General features: G+C 51.2%; 7 protein-coding genes across 7 annotated transcripts; 3 read left to right on the top strand and 4 right to left on the bottom strand.

The window, feature by feature from the left end:
• Positions 1-2,166: 2,166 nt before the first annotated feature.
• Positions 2,167-3,081, bottom strand: J4E86_002765 (uncharacterized protein; the record flags this gene model as incomplete). Its single annotated transcript, XM_051443323.1, has 2 exons — positions 2,167-2,516; positions 2,574-3,081. 2 exons carry the CDS (start codon positions 3,079-3,081, stop codon positions 2,167-2,169), a joined length of 858 nt encoding a protein of 285 aa, XP_051304818.1.
• A 1,907-nt stretch (positions 3,082-4,988) lies between these two features.
• On the top strand, positions 4,989-5,738 carry J4E86_002766 (uncharacterized protein; the record flags this gene model as incomplete). Its single annotated transcript, XM_051443324.1, has 2 exons — positions 4,989-5,394; positions 5,446-5,738. The coding sequence occupies 2 exons, from the start codon at positions 4,989-4,991 to the stop codon at positions 5,736-5,738; spliced, it is 699 nt and encodes a 232-aa protein (XP_051304819.1).
• Positions 5,739-5,869: 131 nt separating this feature from the next.
• J4E86_002767 (uncharacterized protein) lies at positions 5,870-8,708 on the bottom strand (the record flags this gene model as incomplete). Its single annotated transcript, XM_051443325.1, has 4 exons — positions 5,870-6,765; positions 6,896-7,171; positions 7,257-7,582; positions 8,167-8,708. 4 exons carry the CDS (start codon positions 8,706-8,708, stop codon positions 5,870-5,872), a joined length of 2,040 nt encoding a protein of 679 aa, XP_051304820.1.
• A 1,947-nt stretch (positions 8,709-10,655) lies between these two features.
• On the bottom strand, positions 10,656-12,645 carry J4E86_002768 (uncharacterized protein; the record flags this gene model as incomplete). Its single annotated transcript, XM_051443326.1, has 2 exons — positions 10,656-12,479; positions 12,532-12,645. 2 exons carry the CDS (start codon positions 12,643-12,645, stop codon positions 10,656-10,658), a joined length of 1,938 nt encoding a protein of 645 aa, XP_051304821.1.
• Positions 12,646-13,739: 1,094 nt separating this feature from the next.
• On the bottom strand, positions 13,740-15,058 carry J4E86_002769 (uncharacterized protein; the record flags this gene model as incomplete). The annotated part of the gene is made up of 3 exons (XM_051443327.1): positions 13,740-14,090; positions 14,138-14,795; positions 14,847-15,058. The coding sequence occupies 3 exons, from the start codon at positions 15,056-15,058 to the stop codon at positions 13,740-13,742; spliced, it is 1,221 nt and encodes a 406-aa protein (XP_051304822.1).
• A 905-nt stretch (positions 15,059-15,963) lies between these two features.
• On the top strand, positions 15,964-17,154 carry J4E86_002770 (uncharacterized protein; the record flags this gene model as incomplete). The annotated part of the gene is made up of 4 exons (XM_051443328.1): positions 15,964-16,254; positions 16,306-16,368; positions 16,426-16,680; positions 16,729-17,154. The coding sequence occupies 4 exons, from the start codon at positions 15,964-15,966 to the stop codon at positions 17,152-17,154; spliced, it is 1,035 nt and encodes a 344-aa protein (XP_051304823.1).
• A 754-nt stretch (positions 17,155-17,908) lies between these two features.
• J4E86_002771 (uncharacterized protein) lies at positions 17,909-18,570 on the top strand (the record flags this gene model as incomplete). The annotated part of the gene is made up of 3 exons (XM_051443329.1): positions 17,909-18,130; positions 18,186-18,257; positions 18,307-18,570. The coding sequence occupies 3 exons, from the start codon at positions 17,909-17,911 to the stop codon at positions 18,568-18,570; spliced, it is 558 nt and encodes a 185-aa protein (XP_051304824.1).
• Between the last annotated feature and the right edge of the window lie 387 nt (positions 18,571-18,957).

Here is an 18,957-nt window from a genome sequence, read left to right on the forward strand (position 1 = left end):
CTTATAACTACGCTTTTAGCTAGAAATTAGTATATAAAGTAAAGTAAGACTCTTAAGCTTTATTAGAATACTTAGAATTAAGATAGCGTGTAATTCTAGAGTCTCTAGAGTTTATAAGCTATCTAAAAGCGTAAGACTATAAAATAAAATAAAGCTAAGTAGCTATAACTCTAGAAAAGTTATAATAGAGAGATTAAAGTAGTAGTAGTAGTATATAAAAAATCTATAGCTAAGAAAGCAAAAGTATTATAATAGCGTAAGCGTAAGAATACTAAAATAGCAAAGAAAGTAAGAGCTAAGAAAGCTACTTATATAAAGAAGCTTAAATTCTAATAATAAGCTATTATAATACTAAAAAAAAGTTAGAATAGACTAAGTATAGCCTTATAAATAACTTTATAAAGCGCTATTAAAAAAAAAGTACTATATTATTATATTATTAGGCGTAGAAATAGTATTATATCTATACTAGCGCTCTTTCTAGCACTATCTAAAATAATAATATATAGCTAGTAAATTAAGATACTAGCAAAATTTAATTAGATAGAAAGTTTTATATATATTTATAGATTAATATACTAAAAAATCTTATAATAATTACTTTTATAGGTAGCTATATAGCCTTATTTCTAAATTTAAATAAATTTAGTAGGGTGGCTTATTAGGTGTCTTAGCTCACCTAGTGTCCGATTACTGTAAGCTTCCCGCTTGGCCGACACGCAGCTGCCTCACTTCTTTCTCAATTCTTTTGAGAGAACTAACGCTACCTTCGGCAGATGGCAGCACGCATTGCGACGAAACCTTAACCGATCGATATGGACAGCAACTGAGGTGGAGGGTTGGAAAATTTCCATCGCTGCGCGCGCGCGCGATGGAGAGCGCGACGCCCAGTTCCTAAAATACGCGACTGCCGGCCTTCAACCCGGCGCAAGCCACGACACAGCACGTCGAGCAGTTACACAACTTCGACGTGAGGCAATACAGCCCCCAGTATGACGATGCTGTCTGTAAAAGGGCAATTGTATGTGCCCACGTGTCTAACAAGCCCTCACAAACCGGTGAAGTGCTTTGCGAGAGAAGCCATACGCGTATATATGTGCGAAATATAGGTGAAAAGAATGCTCCTTATATCTGTATCCCATCACTTTTTAGCACTCAAGACGCATGCTCCTTTTCGTCTGGTCGTTTCTCTTCAGCCTCTCTCTCTCTTCCTGACATAATGGCATTGCAGCACCTCTGGACACTCTTACCTTTGATTTATCTCGTGCTTTTGTCCGCTCTTGCGTTACCTACCTATGGCGTTTGCTATAGAAGCGATGGGCTCTTAGACATGGTTCCACGGCCCTGTCCCGGGTCAAACATGTGTTGCTACCTCGATCGAACCGACGGCTATGCAGACGATGTATGTATCCAAGGCGCTTGCTACAGCGACTACTGGAAAGAGCAGTACTTCGTGGTCGCATGTACCCATCAGAACTGGGACGAGGAGGGCAGTGGATGTAGTCCCCTGTGGGACGCTTGCGGTACGCACCATCACCAAAACCTTCTACCGCGGAGCACTGACTGTAACTGGCAGGTCGTCAACCAGATTACACCCACGTCTCGCACTGTGCCGATGGCAGCTTTTGCTGCGGCAAAGGCAACACTACATGTTGCAGCGACCATTCTGGTGTATATGTGAACGAAGACGGAACGATCATCCTACGGTCGGATTCAGGGAAGATCGAGGATACTCCATCATCATCATACACGCCGTATAGCACTCCGATTCCTACATCGTTGCAAACACGTTTCTCCAACCCGACTATTACATCAACGTCCAGCGAACCTTCTCAGACAGCAACAGCGGCTATTACACCGTCATCAGAAAACCCAAAAGGAGGACTGTCGACAGACGCTAAAGTTGGAATTGGGGTTGGTGTACCTGCTGTAGTCCTCGCGGCTTTTGGGGTGTGGATGCAATGCCGAAAATGGTTGCCTTACCGTAAGCGGTGGTCTCATCGTTGAAGGTGCCACCGTAGGATTTCATATGTCTACGATGCCTACTAAACCGCAAATCCAAGCGTAGAGAACGATCTCAAGAAGAACGTAGCATGAGATCAATGGAAAGAATGCCAGTTGCCCAAATTGCCCTATGAACGCCAGTAGCAGCAGCTCTATCATCAACTACCACAAAACCTCCATCAATCTGGCATGCATCAACTGCTCACAGTAATAAGGTTCAAGAACGCCTAGTAAATGCGATGCCCAATCATTGACAAACCACTCGATGTAGAATGCCTTGGCGAACTCCCAATATTCCGGGTACCACCCTGACATCTCCCAGTCGATGATTGCAGCCACACGACCATCCTTGACAATGATATTGTCAGGTCTGAAGTCCCCATGAGTGAAGACGATACCATGCTTATGCGCATTGAGCATGCCGCGGGCGTAAGGGCCAATCTGGGTTTTACACTTCGTGATAAAGGCGTCTATGATTGTAGCATTGAAGTCTTCTATGCTTTTGAACGGACCTACACGTCTAGTTAAAAAGACGCTATCAAATGCTTGATATGAGCGTGATGACATACCGCGACAAGATGTTGACCATTCTAACATATTATCAGTGACTGGTCCTTCGTTCACAGACCCGATGTAATTAGCTGGCGAAAGAGAGCGCAGCTCGTCCATGTGCTTCTTGAGGTCCGCCGAGATTGCCTGCTTCTCAGTAGAGGTGTGTTTATCCCATGACTTCCCCAAGTCTTCGCCTTCGATAAACTCCATAAAGATATATACATCGTAGACGCTCGCATGGTCATCAAGGGTTCGATCTATAGGTCCGTATGCATATGCTGCATATAGTTTGGGGACGGGAATTGATGTCTTTTCAGCCACATACACCATATTCTTGGCTTCGATGAGAGAAGCATGGTGTCCCCATTTTACTGCTATCGTTGGTGACATTTTCGCGAGCATGCCCGTAATGTTCTCTGGGTTTGATGCGTGGAATTGTTCTGGAGTGATGAGTTCATGTCCTGGGGCCAGATATTGCACATGGATCTGTGGACAGGAAGGCATTGAACTGAATAGCTCGGGCATTGCGGCTGCTTGGAACGCAGCGATAGGCTAGTAACTTACATGAGTGATGCAATACACATTTACAAATTTCCACTTACATGATGCATGTTATCTTTGAACACTGCCATCTTGGAGCGGCTTGTGCTGGCTTTGAACAGAGGGGGTCAGCTGTTCTTCTATCTGATCGAAGCAGCACCGTCGATAGTGTCGACTTTACCGTACGAAGCTTTGGCAGTGAAGAAACAAGCATCAGATAATTGACGTTAGTGCAACATTTTTTAGGTACACCGTAATGCGTAGTTCAGGGAAAGATAAAAGAAGGTACCCTGCGCTGCGGGGGTGCAGGTGCGGGGCAGCCTTCTTGCCTAGTTTGCCCGAGGAATTACCGCGCCCCGGCAGATTCAGCACGCTCACTCCTAAAACATCTAGAAGAACACTCATAAAACCCCCACAGATGATATGGGTAACTGGAAAATACTGTCCGCAATTACATGGATCGAAGCGCTTTCACATTGCGGCAGCGTGGGCCTCAGCGACTAACACACGGGGAGATGTCTGGGAAGACTTCCGAGAAAACAGCGAAGGAAGGGCACGCAAGGGCCGCCAACATGCATTGTTCTCATACAAGAACCGTTACTGCTCTTGTTCTACCGATTCAAAACCTCGGTAGGGATATCGCATGTCATTCAGAAATAAGCATTGCGTACCTCATACATCGCCTACGCAGTTACGCTTCTACGACAAACATGCTACCTCATGCCATTTCAATCAACCAAGGACGAGCTGCTACAGATGAGGTATCTCTAACCATCAAGAAGTCATTGCGATACCATAAAGGACGGTAAGATTATTGTTCTAGACGCTGCTTATCATTCTGCCCTGGGTCTCATAAGCAATTACGAGTGCGCAACGAAGCAACATTCTCCAGTCGCATGAGGACGTGGACTTCTGGCAGGAAGATACCCGTTGTCTGAAAGGGCAACCCTTGCAGCAGACATATCGCTCACACTCCAAGTATTGACCACGCCCTTGCTTAACGCATGCATGAGCATCTGGCAAAATGCATACTCCTGCCAACCAGCGCGCTTTCGACAAACCTCCCCACATGCCATCTTGAGGTCTGATCACCACCAGAGTCCAGTCTGACCCGCCCCAGCTTTCTGTCTTGCTCAGTCTCCGAGCTTTCTATAGGCTTGCTACGCGAGCTATCCCCTGTCCGGTGGCGTCTGGAATACCATATGCGAACGCTGCTCGCATAACAGCCCATTCTGCAGCCATGAAGGACGACTAGGCCGCCAGAGGGCCCTTCACTGGATCATCCAGGGCACGTCTTGCCATAGCCGTTGCAACTGCGTCATAACAGCAATATATGTCTTGGGTTGCAATTACTTGGCGTTCTTGGGTCTGCGATAGCCAGCTCTTAAGCATGCTGGGTGCCTGGGGGCTGCTGCGCACACCTTCGTAGGTCGACATCTCAGTCTGATCTCTTGTTATCTTTTCCTCTGCCGCCTTAATTTGCTGCTGATTTTCCGTTCTCTCATACTTAAAAAGGGGTTTTCGACATGGCAGATCCCAGCTATGCAGCAGCTGAGCCGGGCGACTTCTTCTGTCCAGATGGTGGTACTTGGTGCGTCAACGATCTGACCTCAAAATGAACTATACCTTCAACACGAAAGCATGACTCAACAGCGCGACCAAGCAAGGAGCTAACAGTCTTCAGGTACGTCTGCGAGACAGGCACAAAGTTCGTGGGATGCTGCATGTCGGATCCGTGCCAGCATGCCTGCTTCGGCGATGCGCTGAAACCAGCGGGTCGCAATCCAAGACTCAACAATATATCACCCGGCGCATCCTGTGGTGGTACGACACCCTTCTGGACTTGTTCGATGGCTCCGACATTCTATGGATGTTGCAACGAAGATGCGTGCATGAACAACTCGACATGTCCAGAGGGGCAACTAGAGCCAGCGTTCTGGGACCGACCCGACCAATACTACTACTTCCATGACCTGAACGTTGCGCTTTCGTCGACTGTTCCTGCGCCCACGGCATTTTCAACTGCTGTCAGCACATCTGCGCCCGCCAGTGATACGCCTACAGCCACAGCTTCCGCCAGTTCTGAAGGAGTCTCTGGCGGGGTCATTGGAGGTGCCGTTGGAGGCTCACTCGCTGGTTTCATTATCATCGCTGCAGTCGTGTTCTTTCTATTCCGCCGCCGGCGCAACAAGAAAGCCAATGCCGAAGCAGAGGCAGCGAACAGCCAGGTGATACCAAAGGCCGAACTGGCATCGCCTACAACAACCACTGGTTTCGCACCATCAAATGGATTCTCACGTACGCCTCGATCACACGAAACATACGAGACTCAATACTGACTGCGTATAGCACCTCCCACATATTCTTGGGACACTTCCGGCCACGAACAGAAATGGACACACCACATTGGCACTGGTGAAATGATGGGAGATACAAGAAACCGTGAGGTAAATGCGAAATGCGCCGATAGCCATGGACCTGCCGAGCTGTACGGGGCTCTAGAGGCAAGAGAGCTTGAGTCGCCAGAGTACATTCCGAAAGTGGCGCAGGGAAAATCCGCCCACGCCACGTCGAAGCAGGAAGCAGATGGCGCGGATGCCACTAGTGATGAGAAAGCGGCAGCTGTGAACGCGCAAACGTGAAAGTCTTTCAGCTGTTTGTGAAGCTTCGAATCGAAGTATTGCGCAGTTTTGTATGCTAGGATCTTGTAAGCTACCATGGAACTGGCTCTAACCGAACGACCATGCGCGACGCTTTCGCATGCCTTGTACCATCACGACCGATCTAAGTACGGCCATATGCTCCTCATCTTCTCCGGCGTCATGCCAAATTCACTGCTCCTGCGCACGAACTCTTCTAGTAGTTCTTGGTTTTGTTGTTGTTTCGCAGAGAAGTCCAGTCGCGGATTGATCCAGCCTTCGAAATCCGTGCTAATGATCCCTCTCGCCAATTCGTGTACCTTGTGATAGTTGCTGTATTCTTCGAACTGTTGCTCGTGCTTCTGCAGATCCTCCTCGCTAAAGTTGAGTGGGCATTCGTCTTTGAAGCCAATTCTGTTCCATACTGCGGCAACCTCAATGAGACACGCGCGAAGTGGTATCTCGCCCTCTTCCGAGACTTCTGCACATCGTGTGAAGAGCTCCCGGAGGAATGCCGGTAACTTCAACGCCTTCCAAGCCATTGTGTTCTGAGCTGCGCAGTTCATTTCATACGTCTTTGTTGCTTTTGATTGCTCATACTTGAACTCTGCTAATCTCTTGTCGCCAGCGTCCATCTTATCCAGATCAGGCGGTGGCGGTGGGAGCTCCATGGTGCCCAATTGGTAGTCTTCGTCAACTGTCAGGAATTCTGGAAAGCGTGCCTGTAGGAACAATGGCGAGACTACAATCGATTGCCAATCAATGATCGATGTAATTTGGGGTGAATTTTGCCCTGAGACGTAGATATTGCCCATGTGGAGGTCGGTGTGCCATAGCACTGGATTGGAGACCTTGCTAACGAGTGTACGCTCGTGCAGTCGAGACATGACCTCTCTAGTCATGTCAAGAGCATCGATCTGCTCATCGAGAGTTCCTTGTGGTGAGCCAGATGTTGCGTTGAAAGAACGATTTCGCAGGATCGCAAGCTCTCGGTCGACTAGAGCGGTTCCGAAAGATGATAAATCTGGCCCTATGAAGTAAGGTCAGCTACAGTATGGCCCGTCCAGGATTGTACTCACATGGTCCCCGATTGAAATGGGGGGATAGACTTGCACTTTCGTCGGGAACATGCCATCCTCGCTCGCACGATGGACCTATACAAAACTCTCCAGAAGGATCCATCTCCTGGTCCAAGGAGACATGTGCATCGTTTTCTGCCATATATTTAGAAAGGTAAAGACTTCCGCTCGCCGGAAGGCGGATCTTAGTCATTTCGCTCTCGAATATGGCTAATTGTCGTAGGAGGCGCAACCGGTCCAAGTCATTCAGATCATCCCATACGTTGTATAGCTGAACGCCGAGAGCCTTTTCCATGATGATGTACTCGGCGCCGACAGGGTTGGACGGATCGGCGTCCCAGGCCAAAACTTTGGGTGCTGGGACTTGAGTGTACTTGTTTACTGCCGACAGCGATAGGATGAGCCGAAGTCATTTAGGCTTTCAAAAATTACAAGGACGTACGATATTTGAGAACAGCCACCTCCGACGCCGTGGTGTACGTTGGTGGTCCTGCGATAGGAAAGGGCATCTTCGCAACGATCTCGCTGCCATCTTCTTTGCGCAGAAGAAGTGCTTTGCTGAACCCTCCTTCCATCTTGTCGATCGCGCAGACGGGCGAGTGCCGCCCACCAGTAGTCGCAGCCACGGCGCAGAGCTGATCTAAGTCGAACCTCACATATCTGCGATCAACGGCTTTCTTCTCGTTTGCTAAGAAACGTCCGTTCGTGTATTTGAATAGGTCCTCGCGATCGATCGGTTTGCCTGCTTTCGTTGGCTTATTGACGAGGCTGGGACCGCGCAGTAGTTACCACGACATGTTATGGTGAGGGCTCGAGAGGCCTGGGTCGCGGCAAGACGCACAGTAGCGCGGAACGAATGTCGCAGTATGATGGTGGGTCGGAGCACTGATAGCATGACTGCATCGCAATGCAGTTTCTGGGTAAATTAGAGAGTACCGGCTGCGCTGGGTGACGCGCTCGCGCGCCCTCCACGCTACGAAAAGGCCCCGCTTCGCGAAGGCGCGCACTCGCGCTCGGCTGACGGCCCACCTGCGCAGCTGCACAAAAGAAAAACAAGGAATCTTGGCTTTAACAGAAGTACGCGAGACGAAAAGCGGGCGTGATGAAAATCATTTGAGACTACTGCCAACAATCACATTAGGCGAAGATGATCAAGTGATTTCGTGAATTTCATGACAACGATCGTAAGTGGGCTAAAAGACACAGCAGTAACAGAGACGCCGAAAGAGACCCAGCGACGGATACCTTACATCCGAATCCAACTCGTCATATCCTGATTTTTGCGAAAATGTTGCGCGACATGATGCATCCTCTTCGCGGTAGTCTCAAGCATACATCTGCAGAATCCACACCAGCGTGAACCAGGTCCGCCAGGCGACACACCCAACCCTCTTTCCCACTCCGTGGGTACCTCGAATGTCCTTCTGATCGATGGAGATGCACTTGCGAGGTGCGCAAGCAAGACATGCTGTTTGAGAAGATCCTTGCGAGGAAAACTACGTTCGGCGGTGCACTTGTTCGAACAGGGATCGATTGCATGCTTGTCGAGATGATCGATCGAGTCCATTGACTCCAAGCAGAAGACACATTCGGACTGCAGCTTAAATGCTTCTGTCAGCATGCAGATCCACTCTCGGTCGTTGTAGCCATGCACACCGGCCTCGTGTCTCTTCCAGCCAGATGCGTTCTTGAAAGATTGATCACAACCAATTGCGGTGCAGGGGAATTGATTCGCTGGTCTGGCTAGGCCAGGAGACGCCGTCTGCATCGGTGTTACGTGAGGCAGATGCTCGCTCACGCTAGCTCGGTATGCCAAAGCACGATGCCTCCGGCCTTTGCGCTTGGGCATGGGCGTTATTCGAGGTACAGTGACCTCTTCCAATGCCTGGTCCATTTGACTTACTGTAAAGTCTTGGTAAACTTCGGTAGCAAATGGAGGTCCGTTTTGAAGCACACGGCGACTTGCATAGAAAGGAGAGAGCCATGGGCTACTGGCATTCGTGCCCCATGTAGGTGGTGAGCTGATTACAGCAGGCGATATAGCATCAGCGGTAAGCATAGAAGGCTGCTGAATATAGTCCGGAATCACAGATATGATGTCGCATGGCTCGTCATGAATAGTATTTTCGCCGCTCCTTCCGTCGACGTGGCTATGCAATACTAAATTCAACGTCAGTGGAGCCAATGACAATATATTTTACATGTGACTTACAGTCCTTCTCGCGGGCACGAAGATTAGTCAGACAATTATTGAGTTCCTCTTCCGTGTAGCCCGTGGCTGTAATGAGCCCGAGTTTTTCTGTTGGCGTAGGATATGGCCAAGTTCTATGACTTGAAAGCCAGTCTCGGACAACTTGTGGTCGTCTACGGCGTTCAGTCAGGTGTGGAGAGACGTGGCATGGCTCGGGCTGCAACTCTGGTATTTGTCCAGGGCCGTTCGACTGTTTGGTGAGACTTGAATGCGTGAACACTGGGTCTTGCGTCCGATAATCATCAGAATCGGAAACATATTGATGAACGAAGCCCACAGGTGTGACTAGACCGGCAGAAAGGATGTCCGAACACCAAGATTCGATCGAATGCTTGCAGTCGAACAGAGACCGAGGCGGACTAGCATCTGGGACATGGATGTCGAGCGCGTTGTTGAAGACTGTGTCGCTCGGGCAAACGTAGCCGCCATGCGAGATATCTTGAGTAAAGTCGCCTGGGTTTTCGTCGACATGCGCAACGTGCGCGACATTGCCATCATCATTGAAGGGAAATTCGAAGTGGAAATGCGAATAATCTTCGTCGCAACAAGGAATATCTTCGTCGTTCACATCTAGTGAGGCTTCATTCGAGATGTAGCTAAAGCGAAGTGTTAGCGGTATATAAATGTATATCAGACTCGGCATTATAATTGACAGTGTCTACGCGGACTCGCTGCAGTGAGGCATGCGCGCGTTGGCAAGCGCCGAACTCAGGTTTCCGATGAACGCGACGATAGAGAGTGCGATACCTTTCTTCGTAACCGTTGGCAGTATTCGTGTAGCTATGTGATGGAATTGTGTCATTTTGATGGAAGTCCTGGTAACTTGTTAAAAAGTTCTGCTGTGGACGCCCTCCAGGTCAAGGGCTCTGGAGGGTGCTCAGTCTGGGATTGGCTCAACTTACGTCGGCAGACTCTCGATCGATCGGGGTCCTTGGCCCGTCTGTCATCGGAGGCGCGGATTTGAGCCTCCGGCGCCAAGCCTATCCTAGTCAAACTGGTTCCAGAAACGACTTCAACACAGCAGCAAACGTCCAAAGAGTGATTTTGAAAATGGGGAAAAGGTTGTGGAGTCTCACAGGGCTCTGCAAGTCTGTTTTCAGCTTTCATGATGAGTTTCAAGGCGTCGCAGCGAGGACTGCACCTTCTTGGAACCTTCCAAGGGTCACGAAATTCGGCGGCGACGTTCTTCGGCCTTGGTTACCTGTTCTGGACATTCCTCCGAGAGGTCTATATCCATCACGTGACGACAGTGGCCCCTGCCATTCTGTCGCTATCCACTTGATGCATTGCTTCCTCGAGTATTCGAATTTTTGGACAATTACGGTCCGTTCTAAATTTAGCTGGGACTTCTCTGTATTTCCTAGTCTCTCTGATAAACTGAGACAAGCCAACCGCGCTCTGGACGAGTGTTGGAGTGTAGCACCAATGTACAGCAAGCAAGCTTCACTTACATGGCTATCAAGATTAGGCGTAAAGGTGTCAAGAGAACGATGTAGGGACCAAATTGTCTAACAGTCATCATATTCTTCTCATGACCAAGTCACTACATCATCAATATATACAAGCGATCATCTCCGATCCCACCCCCATCTAAGCCTCCTCAGCAGCAGCGAGAATAACATCCGCCGCCTTCTCCGCAACCATGTACGTAGACACAGCAGTAAAGGTACCAGGAATCTTAGGGAAAACACTAGCATCAACAACCCTCAATCCCTGAACACCACGAACCTGGAATTTGGAGTCAAGAACAGCCATCTTATCGTCATCGGCACCAATAGGGCAGGTAGACGAGCAGTGGTGACCCCAAGCAGTGTCCTTGGCGTACTGAGCAATCTTCTCGGGGGTGTTGGCGTCCTTGCCGGGCAGGACCTCGTCAATGGGGACGAGCTGGCGCTTGAAAGAGTCACGGGCGAGGTCGACGGCCTCGGTGAGGGCAGTGAGATCCTTCTCGTAGTCGCCAACACCAGTGTCGAAGTAGTTGTAAGTGATCTCAGGGACGTCGAGAGGGTCGGCAGAGCGGAGCGCAACGGTTCCGGCGTTGTTGCGCGGGTGCGCCTTGAGGATGGCCCAGGTGAACCAGTCGTGCTCGGAGGTGGCGTTGTAGCTGTAGCCGGGGAAGTAACCGCGGAAGTTGACGGGGCCGCCGAAAGCGAAGATGTCGTATTCGTCGCGCTCGGAGACGCTGGACTTGTAGAACATGGTGGCACCGAGACCGGGGGAAGCGTAGATGCCGCGGTTGCCGAGGATGGATTTCTCCCAGCGGTCGATGCAGGCGTCGTCGTCGGTATTGCCGAAAGTGCAGCCGTTTAGGGCGGAGAAGTCGGAAGGAGCCTTGCCCTGGACGTTGATCTCGTAGTGGTCTTGGAGGTTGGTTCCGACACCGGGGAGGTCAGCAACGACGGGGATGTCGAACTTGTTCAGCTCGTCGGCTGGGCCGACACCGCTGAGTTTGAGAAGTTGGGGAGAGTTGTAGGTTCCTCCGGCGACGATGACCTCCTTGGAGGCAGTGGCGGAACCGGGCTCACCAGCTGCGCCGGTGTTCTTGGGGCTGGCCTTGTAGAGGTACTGGCCGTCGAGGAACTCGACACCGGTAGCGCGGGGAGGAGTAACGTCCTGGTCGAAGGTGATCTTGGTAACGTGGCAGTTGAGTCTGACATCGAGAGGATACTGCTTGCTGCCGTCCTCGTTCTTTGCGTCACGGACAGCGAGAACGAACTCGCGGGATCCAGTGCGCTTGCCGTCGGTGGTGGAGAGAGGGATTTGGTAGAGAGCGTTGGACTTGTCACGGCTCTCGGTGTCGGCGTTGGCATCACCAGCGATAAGAGTGCCAAGGTTGACGATGGCGTTGGTCATGTTGGAAAGGGCGAAAGCAGCACCGCCAACCAAGCTGAGAAGCTTGGGGTCAGAGGTGACGATGTCGATGGGGGCGTACGAGGTTCCGAGCCATCCGTCGTAGCCGTGACCCTTCTGGCCGGGCAGGAGGTAGTGGTTGTGCTCGAGCTTCTCGAAGTACTTGCGCATGTTCTTGGCGGACCAAGAGTCGTCACCAGTGATGGCGGCAACATTGTCGAAGTCAGACTGGTGAGGGTAGACGGCGATGAGAGCGTTGTGGGCTGTGCATCCACCGAGAGTACCGGTACGAGGGTAAAGCGTACCCTTCATGGTGGAACCCTCAGGTGGGCTGAGACCGGTGTACTCGCCTCCATCGACAGTCTCGTAGGAGGTCTTGTAGTCGCGAGCTTGGCGCTGCTCATCAGCGTAGTGCTTGACGTAGAAGTTCCAGCTCAGGTTGGGGTCTTCGGAAACCCTAGCGTTGAAAGCAGGAATGGTGTAATTCTGGCTGGCACCTTGGTCGTCACCGGCTTCGATAAGAAGCGTCTTGTGACCGGCAAGGGCGAGGCGGGCGGCCAGAGGCTTTGGAAATGGTCAGTATTTGTTACATACAGTCAGGTACTCTTGAACTTACACCACCACCTGCACCAGAGCCGACGACTACGTATTCATAGCCAGTCAGGTCGACAGCCACCGCAAGAGAAGCGAAGGCTGCGACTGTGTAGCCAATTACGCGGGGGAAGAACATGGTGATTAGGTATTACTTTGCTGTTCGGGTGGGTATTTAAAGAAAGAATGACAGAGGCTGTAAAGTGGCCTGCTTGATCCTACCCTGTGCAGCCTTGCTGACCTTTATATCGTTTACGAACCGCGTAGGTCGGCATCCCCCTATTTTCCGGTGGTGGCTTGCAATGCCGAACGACTTCTACCTCGGACGAAAAACCATTGGCGAGATACTTACCAAACAGGTGGTGTTCAGTAGTCGCGGTGGTTGATCCCTTCTTGGTCTGGAAAACAATGCTTTCATTCGGTCCGGCACGTAGATCATACGGGTCCTTCTAGGGTACCTTGCAGGTTGTAATTTGCGCCACGGGACGGAACCATTGGGACCTGGAGACCGACAACAGCGTTCATGGATCCGGGGGCTCAGTAGCGTTGGTGGTCGTATTTCTTTTGAAGTAACGTATCTCATAGCGGCAGGTTTACAGCCTGCTTCAGTCGCTTTCTATCTTTCGCCCGTTCACCGTGGATATCCAGGGAAGTTGTGGCAACACGCATCCGCGGAGTGAAAACGCTTTCCCCGTTGCGTCCCGCACCGACCCAGAAGTCCAGGTCAGGAAATGATGATTTCTCCTGTCAAGGACGCTTACCCTGGTCTGTCTATTCCTAATTGCCGGACGTTCCTCCCGCTTCGGAAGGGAACTCCACGGGTGTGGAGTCAACGGCCAGGGACAGCGGACGCTAGCGCCTAACTTGTGTTAGCAGCAACGCGCATTGAAGACTCTCTGGACCTGGGCTTCACGATAGGCACTGCGATGGATGCGAACGGACATAACGTGGTTCTGTAGATTGCCGACTTCTTCGCCGAGAACGATGACGGAATACCACGTGGTGTGCGAGATGCACTGCCGCAGGAACCGCCTTTTTCTTTTCGCCACGAGGCACAGAGTGAACTGACTCAACTACGACTCCACCCACCGTACGAACGCCATGTTGAATTCGGCATTCGGCTGACTCCACAACACCTTCTAATGCTCGTTCTAGTCGCATGCGTTAAGGCCTACGTTCTGTCGCTCGGTACCTGCGCCTTCTCGAAAACTCCCCTATCTGTTATTCCCGCGTCTATGGTTGGCCCGGCCACACGGCATCGGCAATGCTCCTGACAAGTTGCAGCTTCTTCCTCATGTCTTCGTAACCGAGCGAATTGCCTTCCGCGTGTGATGCGAAACCGCATTGTGGGCTGACACAGCACTGCTGAATGGCGTCCTCGCGCGATTGGCCGGTGCCCTTTGCAATCCAATCAGCGGCCTGGTTCACCCTGGCGATCATCTCGTCCTTGTCCTCGAGCTTGGGGAATTTCGATGTGATTACACCAAGCACGACGTTCTTGTGCTTGGGAAGATGCGCTAGCGGCTCGAATCCTCCGGCACGTGGTGTGTCGTATTCCAAATAGTATGTGTCCACGTTCAAGTCCTACCAAGATCAGCACTTCATAACCGTGAACAAGGAGATGAACGTACCTGGAACATCTTCTTTGCAATGTTGTCGTATGCGCCTTCAGAGAAATGTCTGCTGCCTACATAGTTACCGCGGCACAGGTGGATGCCGAGATGCATGTCCGCAGGGCGTTCGAAACACTTGTTATAAAACTTGACATAGGCATCAAACATCTGGTCGGCAGTCTTCTCGTTAGTTGTGTCAGCCTTCCAGCCTGCAAGCATGTCTTCCGAGCAGAAGTAGGCCAGGTTGGGGTCGTCGATCTGGATGTTCCTGATACCCTGCGCGTGGAGGATCTTAAGCTCCTCCTGATATGCCTTTGCGACATCCTCGAAGTACTCCTCGTCATTCGCATAGATCTCCTTGGGGTAGGCTCTTCCGCTCATGTAACGGAAGTGGTACCAGGATGGCGAGATCAGAGTAATCTTGATGTTCTTCCACTCGCTCTCGGGTAAAAGGCTCTTCATCAGGTCCACTTCACGCTGGTTGCTTGAAGTACCAGGGTGTTTGATCTTGTCGACACAGACGGTGACATGGTTCGGCACCTCCTTCGCTTCCATGAAAGACTTGACGTCCGGCGCATAGGCGCGGAACATGTCCTTGTTGTAGCCCTTCAAAACGCCAAGCTGGAGTTCCTTCATGCCATGAAGTGTTTCGAAAAAGGTACCCCAGAACATGTGCCTGCATGAATGGTCAGTCTAGACTCGGACTAGCAGCATCGGGACTATTGACCTAGTGTACTCTCCGCTCGACACAACCTTAAGACCGCAGTCTTGCTGGAACTTGACGACCTCTGCGACAGACTTGTCCTCCAAAGGAACGAGCTCCTCTGCCTTCGATTTACCAGAGGCAACATCGTAGCGCTTCTGCACAAGCTCCTGTGGGCGGAGCAATGAACCAACGTGCTCGGCGCGGAATGGAGGGCTTCTCTTGAGTGACGACATATTCAATGCGATAGTATGAATAGCTTAGAAAAGAACGAGTAATCAGAACGAAGCAATTGAACAGAAGAAAACTTTGCCCCTCATCATGTCCACTTGCCCCGCAATCACACGCCGCTCATTAATGACCGTTGGACCCTTTCTCAGCCCCGACATATCCATGTTCAGACGCCGGGAGCAGCTAAGCGGAGCTTAGAGGATGGAGCTTCGATGGGATTGGAAGAGTAATTGAGGGTGGCGGGTAAGCCATGTGGGAGGCATCTCAAGCTATGGTGGGGCCCTTGCTCGATAAGAGGCGCGCCACCCGATGTGACGCCGAGAGCCATGTGGTTACAAGGAAACTTGGAAGCCGCGAGCTTCCAAGTCATCCTTTGCTCACACGACTACATCTTAACTGCGATTGCGCGCTGTCGGTTTCCAAGTTATCGCAACGCACGAGAAATCCGCGAACACAATTCGGGTGTGCAGGCGCGCAAGGCGTGAAAAGGCAGCTTCGACCAACTAAGCATGAAGATATGGCTATGCTGTGGGGTGTATTGGGAGGTCCACAGTCCCTTTGGAAAATCGAAGAGACCGGAAGCTGCAGATCAGCAATTGTTTGCTGTACCACGAGAAGGCGACACGAAGACGCAGTATGCCCCACCAAAGATATCCCATCGATGAATGACGGGCATGACGCAATACTCTGGAGAACGAGCCGCGGATATAGCCACGAACGAACGCAAGTTTCGTAAGCGACGGCGGCAGTTACAACGGCGAAAGAGAGTAAATCCGAATTTCGGGGAAGCTCTACCCCGCGCTAGGTGGGATGTCATAGCTACATATATGCTGTCATTCCCGCACAGCTTCAAGTCTAGACTTTGACGCCCTAAACACCTCAACACCAGACTTTACTACCTACCAATAACATGACAAGAGTACTACTCACAGGAGGAAGCGGCTTCATCGCTGCGCACACCCTCGATATCCTCCTAGACCATGGACATAGTGTAGTCACCACGGTGCGCACCCAGGAGAAGGCGGACAAGATCAAGGTTTCATACAAGAGCTACGTCGACAAGGGCCAATTGAGCTTCGCGATCGTTCCGGATATCGCTCAACCAGATGCTTTCGAGAAGGCTGTTATCTCAGACCCTCCATTCGAGGCTGTGCTTCACACTGCTAGCCCGTTCCACTTCAATGTCACTGATGTCCAGAAAGTGAGTGTTTTGGGAAATGGAAACACCAGATAGCTGGCTAACACGACGAAGGACCTGATTGACCCTGCTGTCATTGGAACAACTGGCATCTTGAAGTCGATCAAGAAGAGCGCGGTATGTTGAGTCCGAAAAGTGCACAACTTACATTCGCATGCTAATGATACCGTGTAGCCCTCCGTCAAGAATGTCGTCATCACGTCCTCGTTCGCCGCTATCGTAAACGGAAGCAAAGGTTTCTGGCCAGGACACGCATACTCCGAGGACGACTGGAACCCGATCACACAAGAAGAGGCCACGGAGAACCCAATGATGGGATACAGAGCGAGTAAGACGTTTGCCGAGAAGGCTGCGTGGGAATTCGTTGAGAAAGAGAAGCCCAACTTCAGTGTCTCCACGATTAACCCACCGATGGTCTTTGGACCGATTGTAAGTCTTGCGATGCACTCTTCAACTCAATCGCTAACATGCACCAAGGTACACGCTCTTGACAGTCTTGACAACATGAACACCTCGAACCAGCGTATCCTGTCAGCGGCACAAGGCAAGTTCAAGGACGAGATCCCACCGAGTGGTGTACATCTGTGGGTGGACGTTCGCGACGTCGCGGAGGCACACGTAGCTGCGTTCGAGAAGCCAGACGCAGCCAACAAGCGCTTCTTCGTGACGGCCGGATACTTCTCCAACAAGGAGCTATGCCAGATCATCAAGAAGAACTTCCCCGACTTCAAGGACCTGCCGAGCGACTCGACACCCGGCGGCGACTACCCAGAAGGCACACCTGAGAAGGGTCTCTACACATACAACAACAAGCGCTCCATCGACATCCTTGGCCTCAAGTATAAGACTTTCGAGCAGTCGATTGTCGACTCTGTCAAGTCTTTCCAGAAGAAGGGATTGTAGATGGTAGCATCGATTATTCGGGAAGATAGATGAACGGCAGTAACAGTATTCGATTGGCTATGTACACTATTTGGGCGGCGCGCTTGTTCGAGCGGCAAAGCATCGGTCGCATGCATGGCAATCTGAAGAAGACATGTTAGCATATGCAATCTCCATGTAATAGACAGTACAGGATGTGTATGGGCAATCAGCCTGTTGAGCTTGAAATTTTTTGGACTTCACCGTCTTTGACTCGGAAGTTATCGTTTGTGTTGATCATCATAATGCAGAGAATTGGGAGAGATCGTGATGACTTACCAATGAGTAATGCGACGCGACGCTGGCCGCAACATATGTGCTGCATGAAGCTGTTGATGGCCAGCGTTGGTGTGAGAGAAACCAGCAGGCGCGAAGCTTCGAAGAAAATGGCAGGCTTCGGCTGAAAACCGGGCCGAGCTCTTCCAAGCCTAGCGGCTGCCCCACCAACGAAGCCCATCGATGGCGGGCAGTGACAGCAAAAGCCCAAACACTTCCTCGAGAATTCCACGTCACATCGCTCTATCGCCGTCGCGTACCTCGCAGCCACCCCGTAGCCGACTCTTTTCTTCATCAGACAAGCCACGTTCGAGAAATCGCAAAGATGTGTAAGTTGCCTACCACTACCCCACCACCGCCTCGATGCGCATCCGGCGGACGTGTGTAGCTTCCGACTGTGGGCGCAAGGCTGTGTTATGAAGATGCGGGGGATCTAAGACATGATGCTATGTTCATACTCATGTCGCAACACTATGTACTCGGTCCAGAACTGACTCATCTACAGCCGACTTCAACGCCATCGCCCGTATGTACCACCGGATACAGCAAGCACAACCCCGCCGACATCCTCTCCACGATCGCTCCATCCATCAAAGCGCGACTGACCCTTGCTCCAGAGCAGTTCGTCCAGTTCTACTACAAGACCTTCGATGAGAACCGCGCTGGTCTCGGTGCCCTCTACGTATGCGACTCAATATCGTTTGCGCAAAGCAGCAGTCGGCTGACAAATGCTATAGAAGGAGACTTCCATGCTCACTTTTGAGGCGCAAGGCACTCAGGGTTCCGCTGCCATTGTAGAGAAGCTCCAGGTAACGACAATTCTGCCCACGAAACAGGGACGGGGCTAATGCAGGGAAGAACCTGCCATTCCAGCAGATACAACACCGTACCGACACCGTCGACGCTCAGCCTTCCGCCGATGACGGTATCCTTGTGCTCGTCACCGGTGCGCTTTTGGCAAGTCGTTCCCATGCATCGTTACATCCGACCTTGACTAATACTGAACAGCTTGCGGGAGAGGACAAGCCAATGAGCTTCACCCAGGCCTTCCAGCTCAAGAATGCTGAGGGCAACTGGTTCGTTCTGAACGACGTTTTCCGTCTCGTATACCCCGCCGCGTAGGCTATCCGCTCGCTCTTGAGCTTGATTTCACCATACCGGTGACTTCGGGGGCATGCATAAAGAGTCACTGAGTCTTAGCGACTTTGGACACGACTGACGCGATTTTCTTATGAGTTTTGAGCATTTTGGCGGAGGCAACATAGGTGCGGATGGAATCGAGGATCGATGCTTGACGCAGTCATCTTTGGGAGTGTAGCTACTCACGAGTTCTACACAGGTAGATTGAGCTAAATTTTCAAAATCGACTTGCCTTCTTTGCAGCCTCCTACAGCATCTCGAATTACATCTACCATCGTGCATATGCATAAGCCTTTTCCATGCGGCGGGTTTGTTTTCCGTGCATGACGCGGAAGAGAGCTTTGCCGCCATTCCTCCGCCCCGCGCTCA

The sequence above is a fragment of the Alternaria arbusti genome (genome assembly GCF_024043155.1).
Source record: "Alternaria arbusti strain BMP 1465 chromosome Unknown scaffold_3, whole genome shotgun sequence".
Classification (NCBI taxonomy): Eukaryota; Fungi; Ascomycota; class Dothideomycetes; order Pleosporales; family Pleosporaceae; genus Alternaria; species Alternaria arbusti.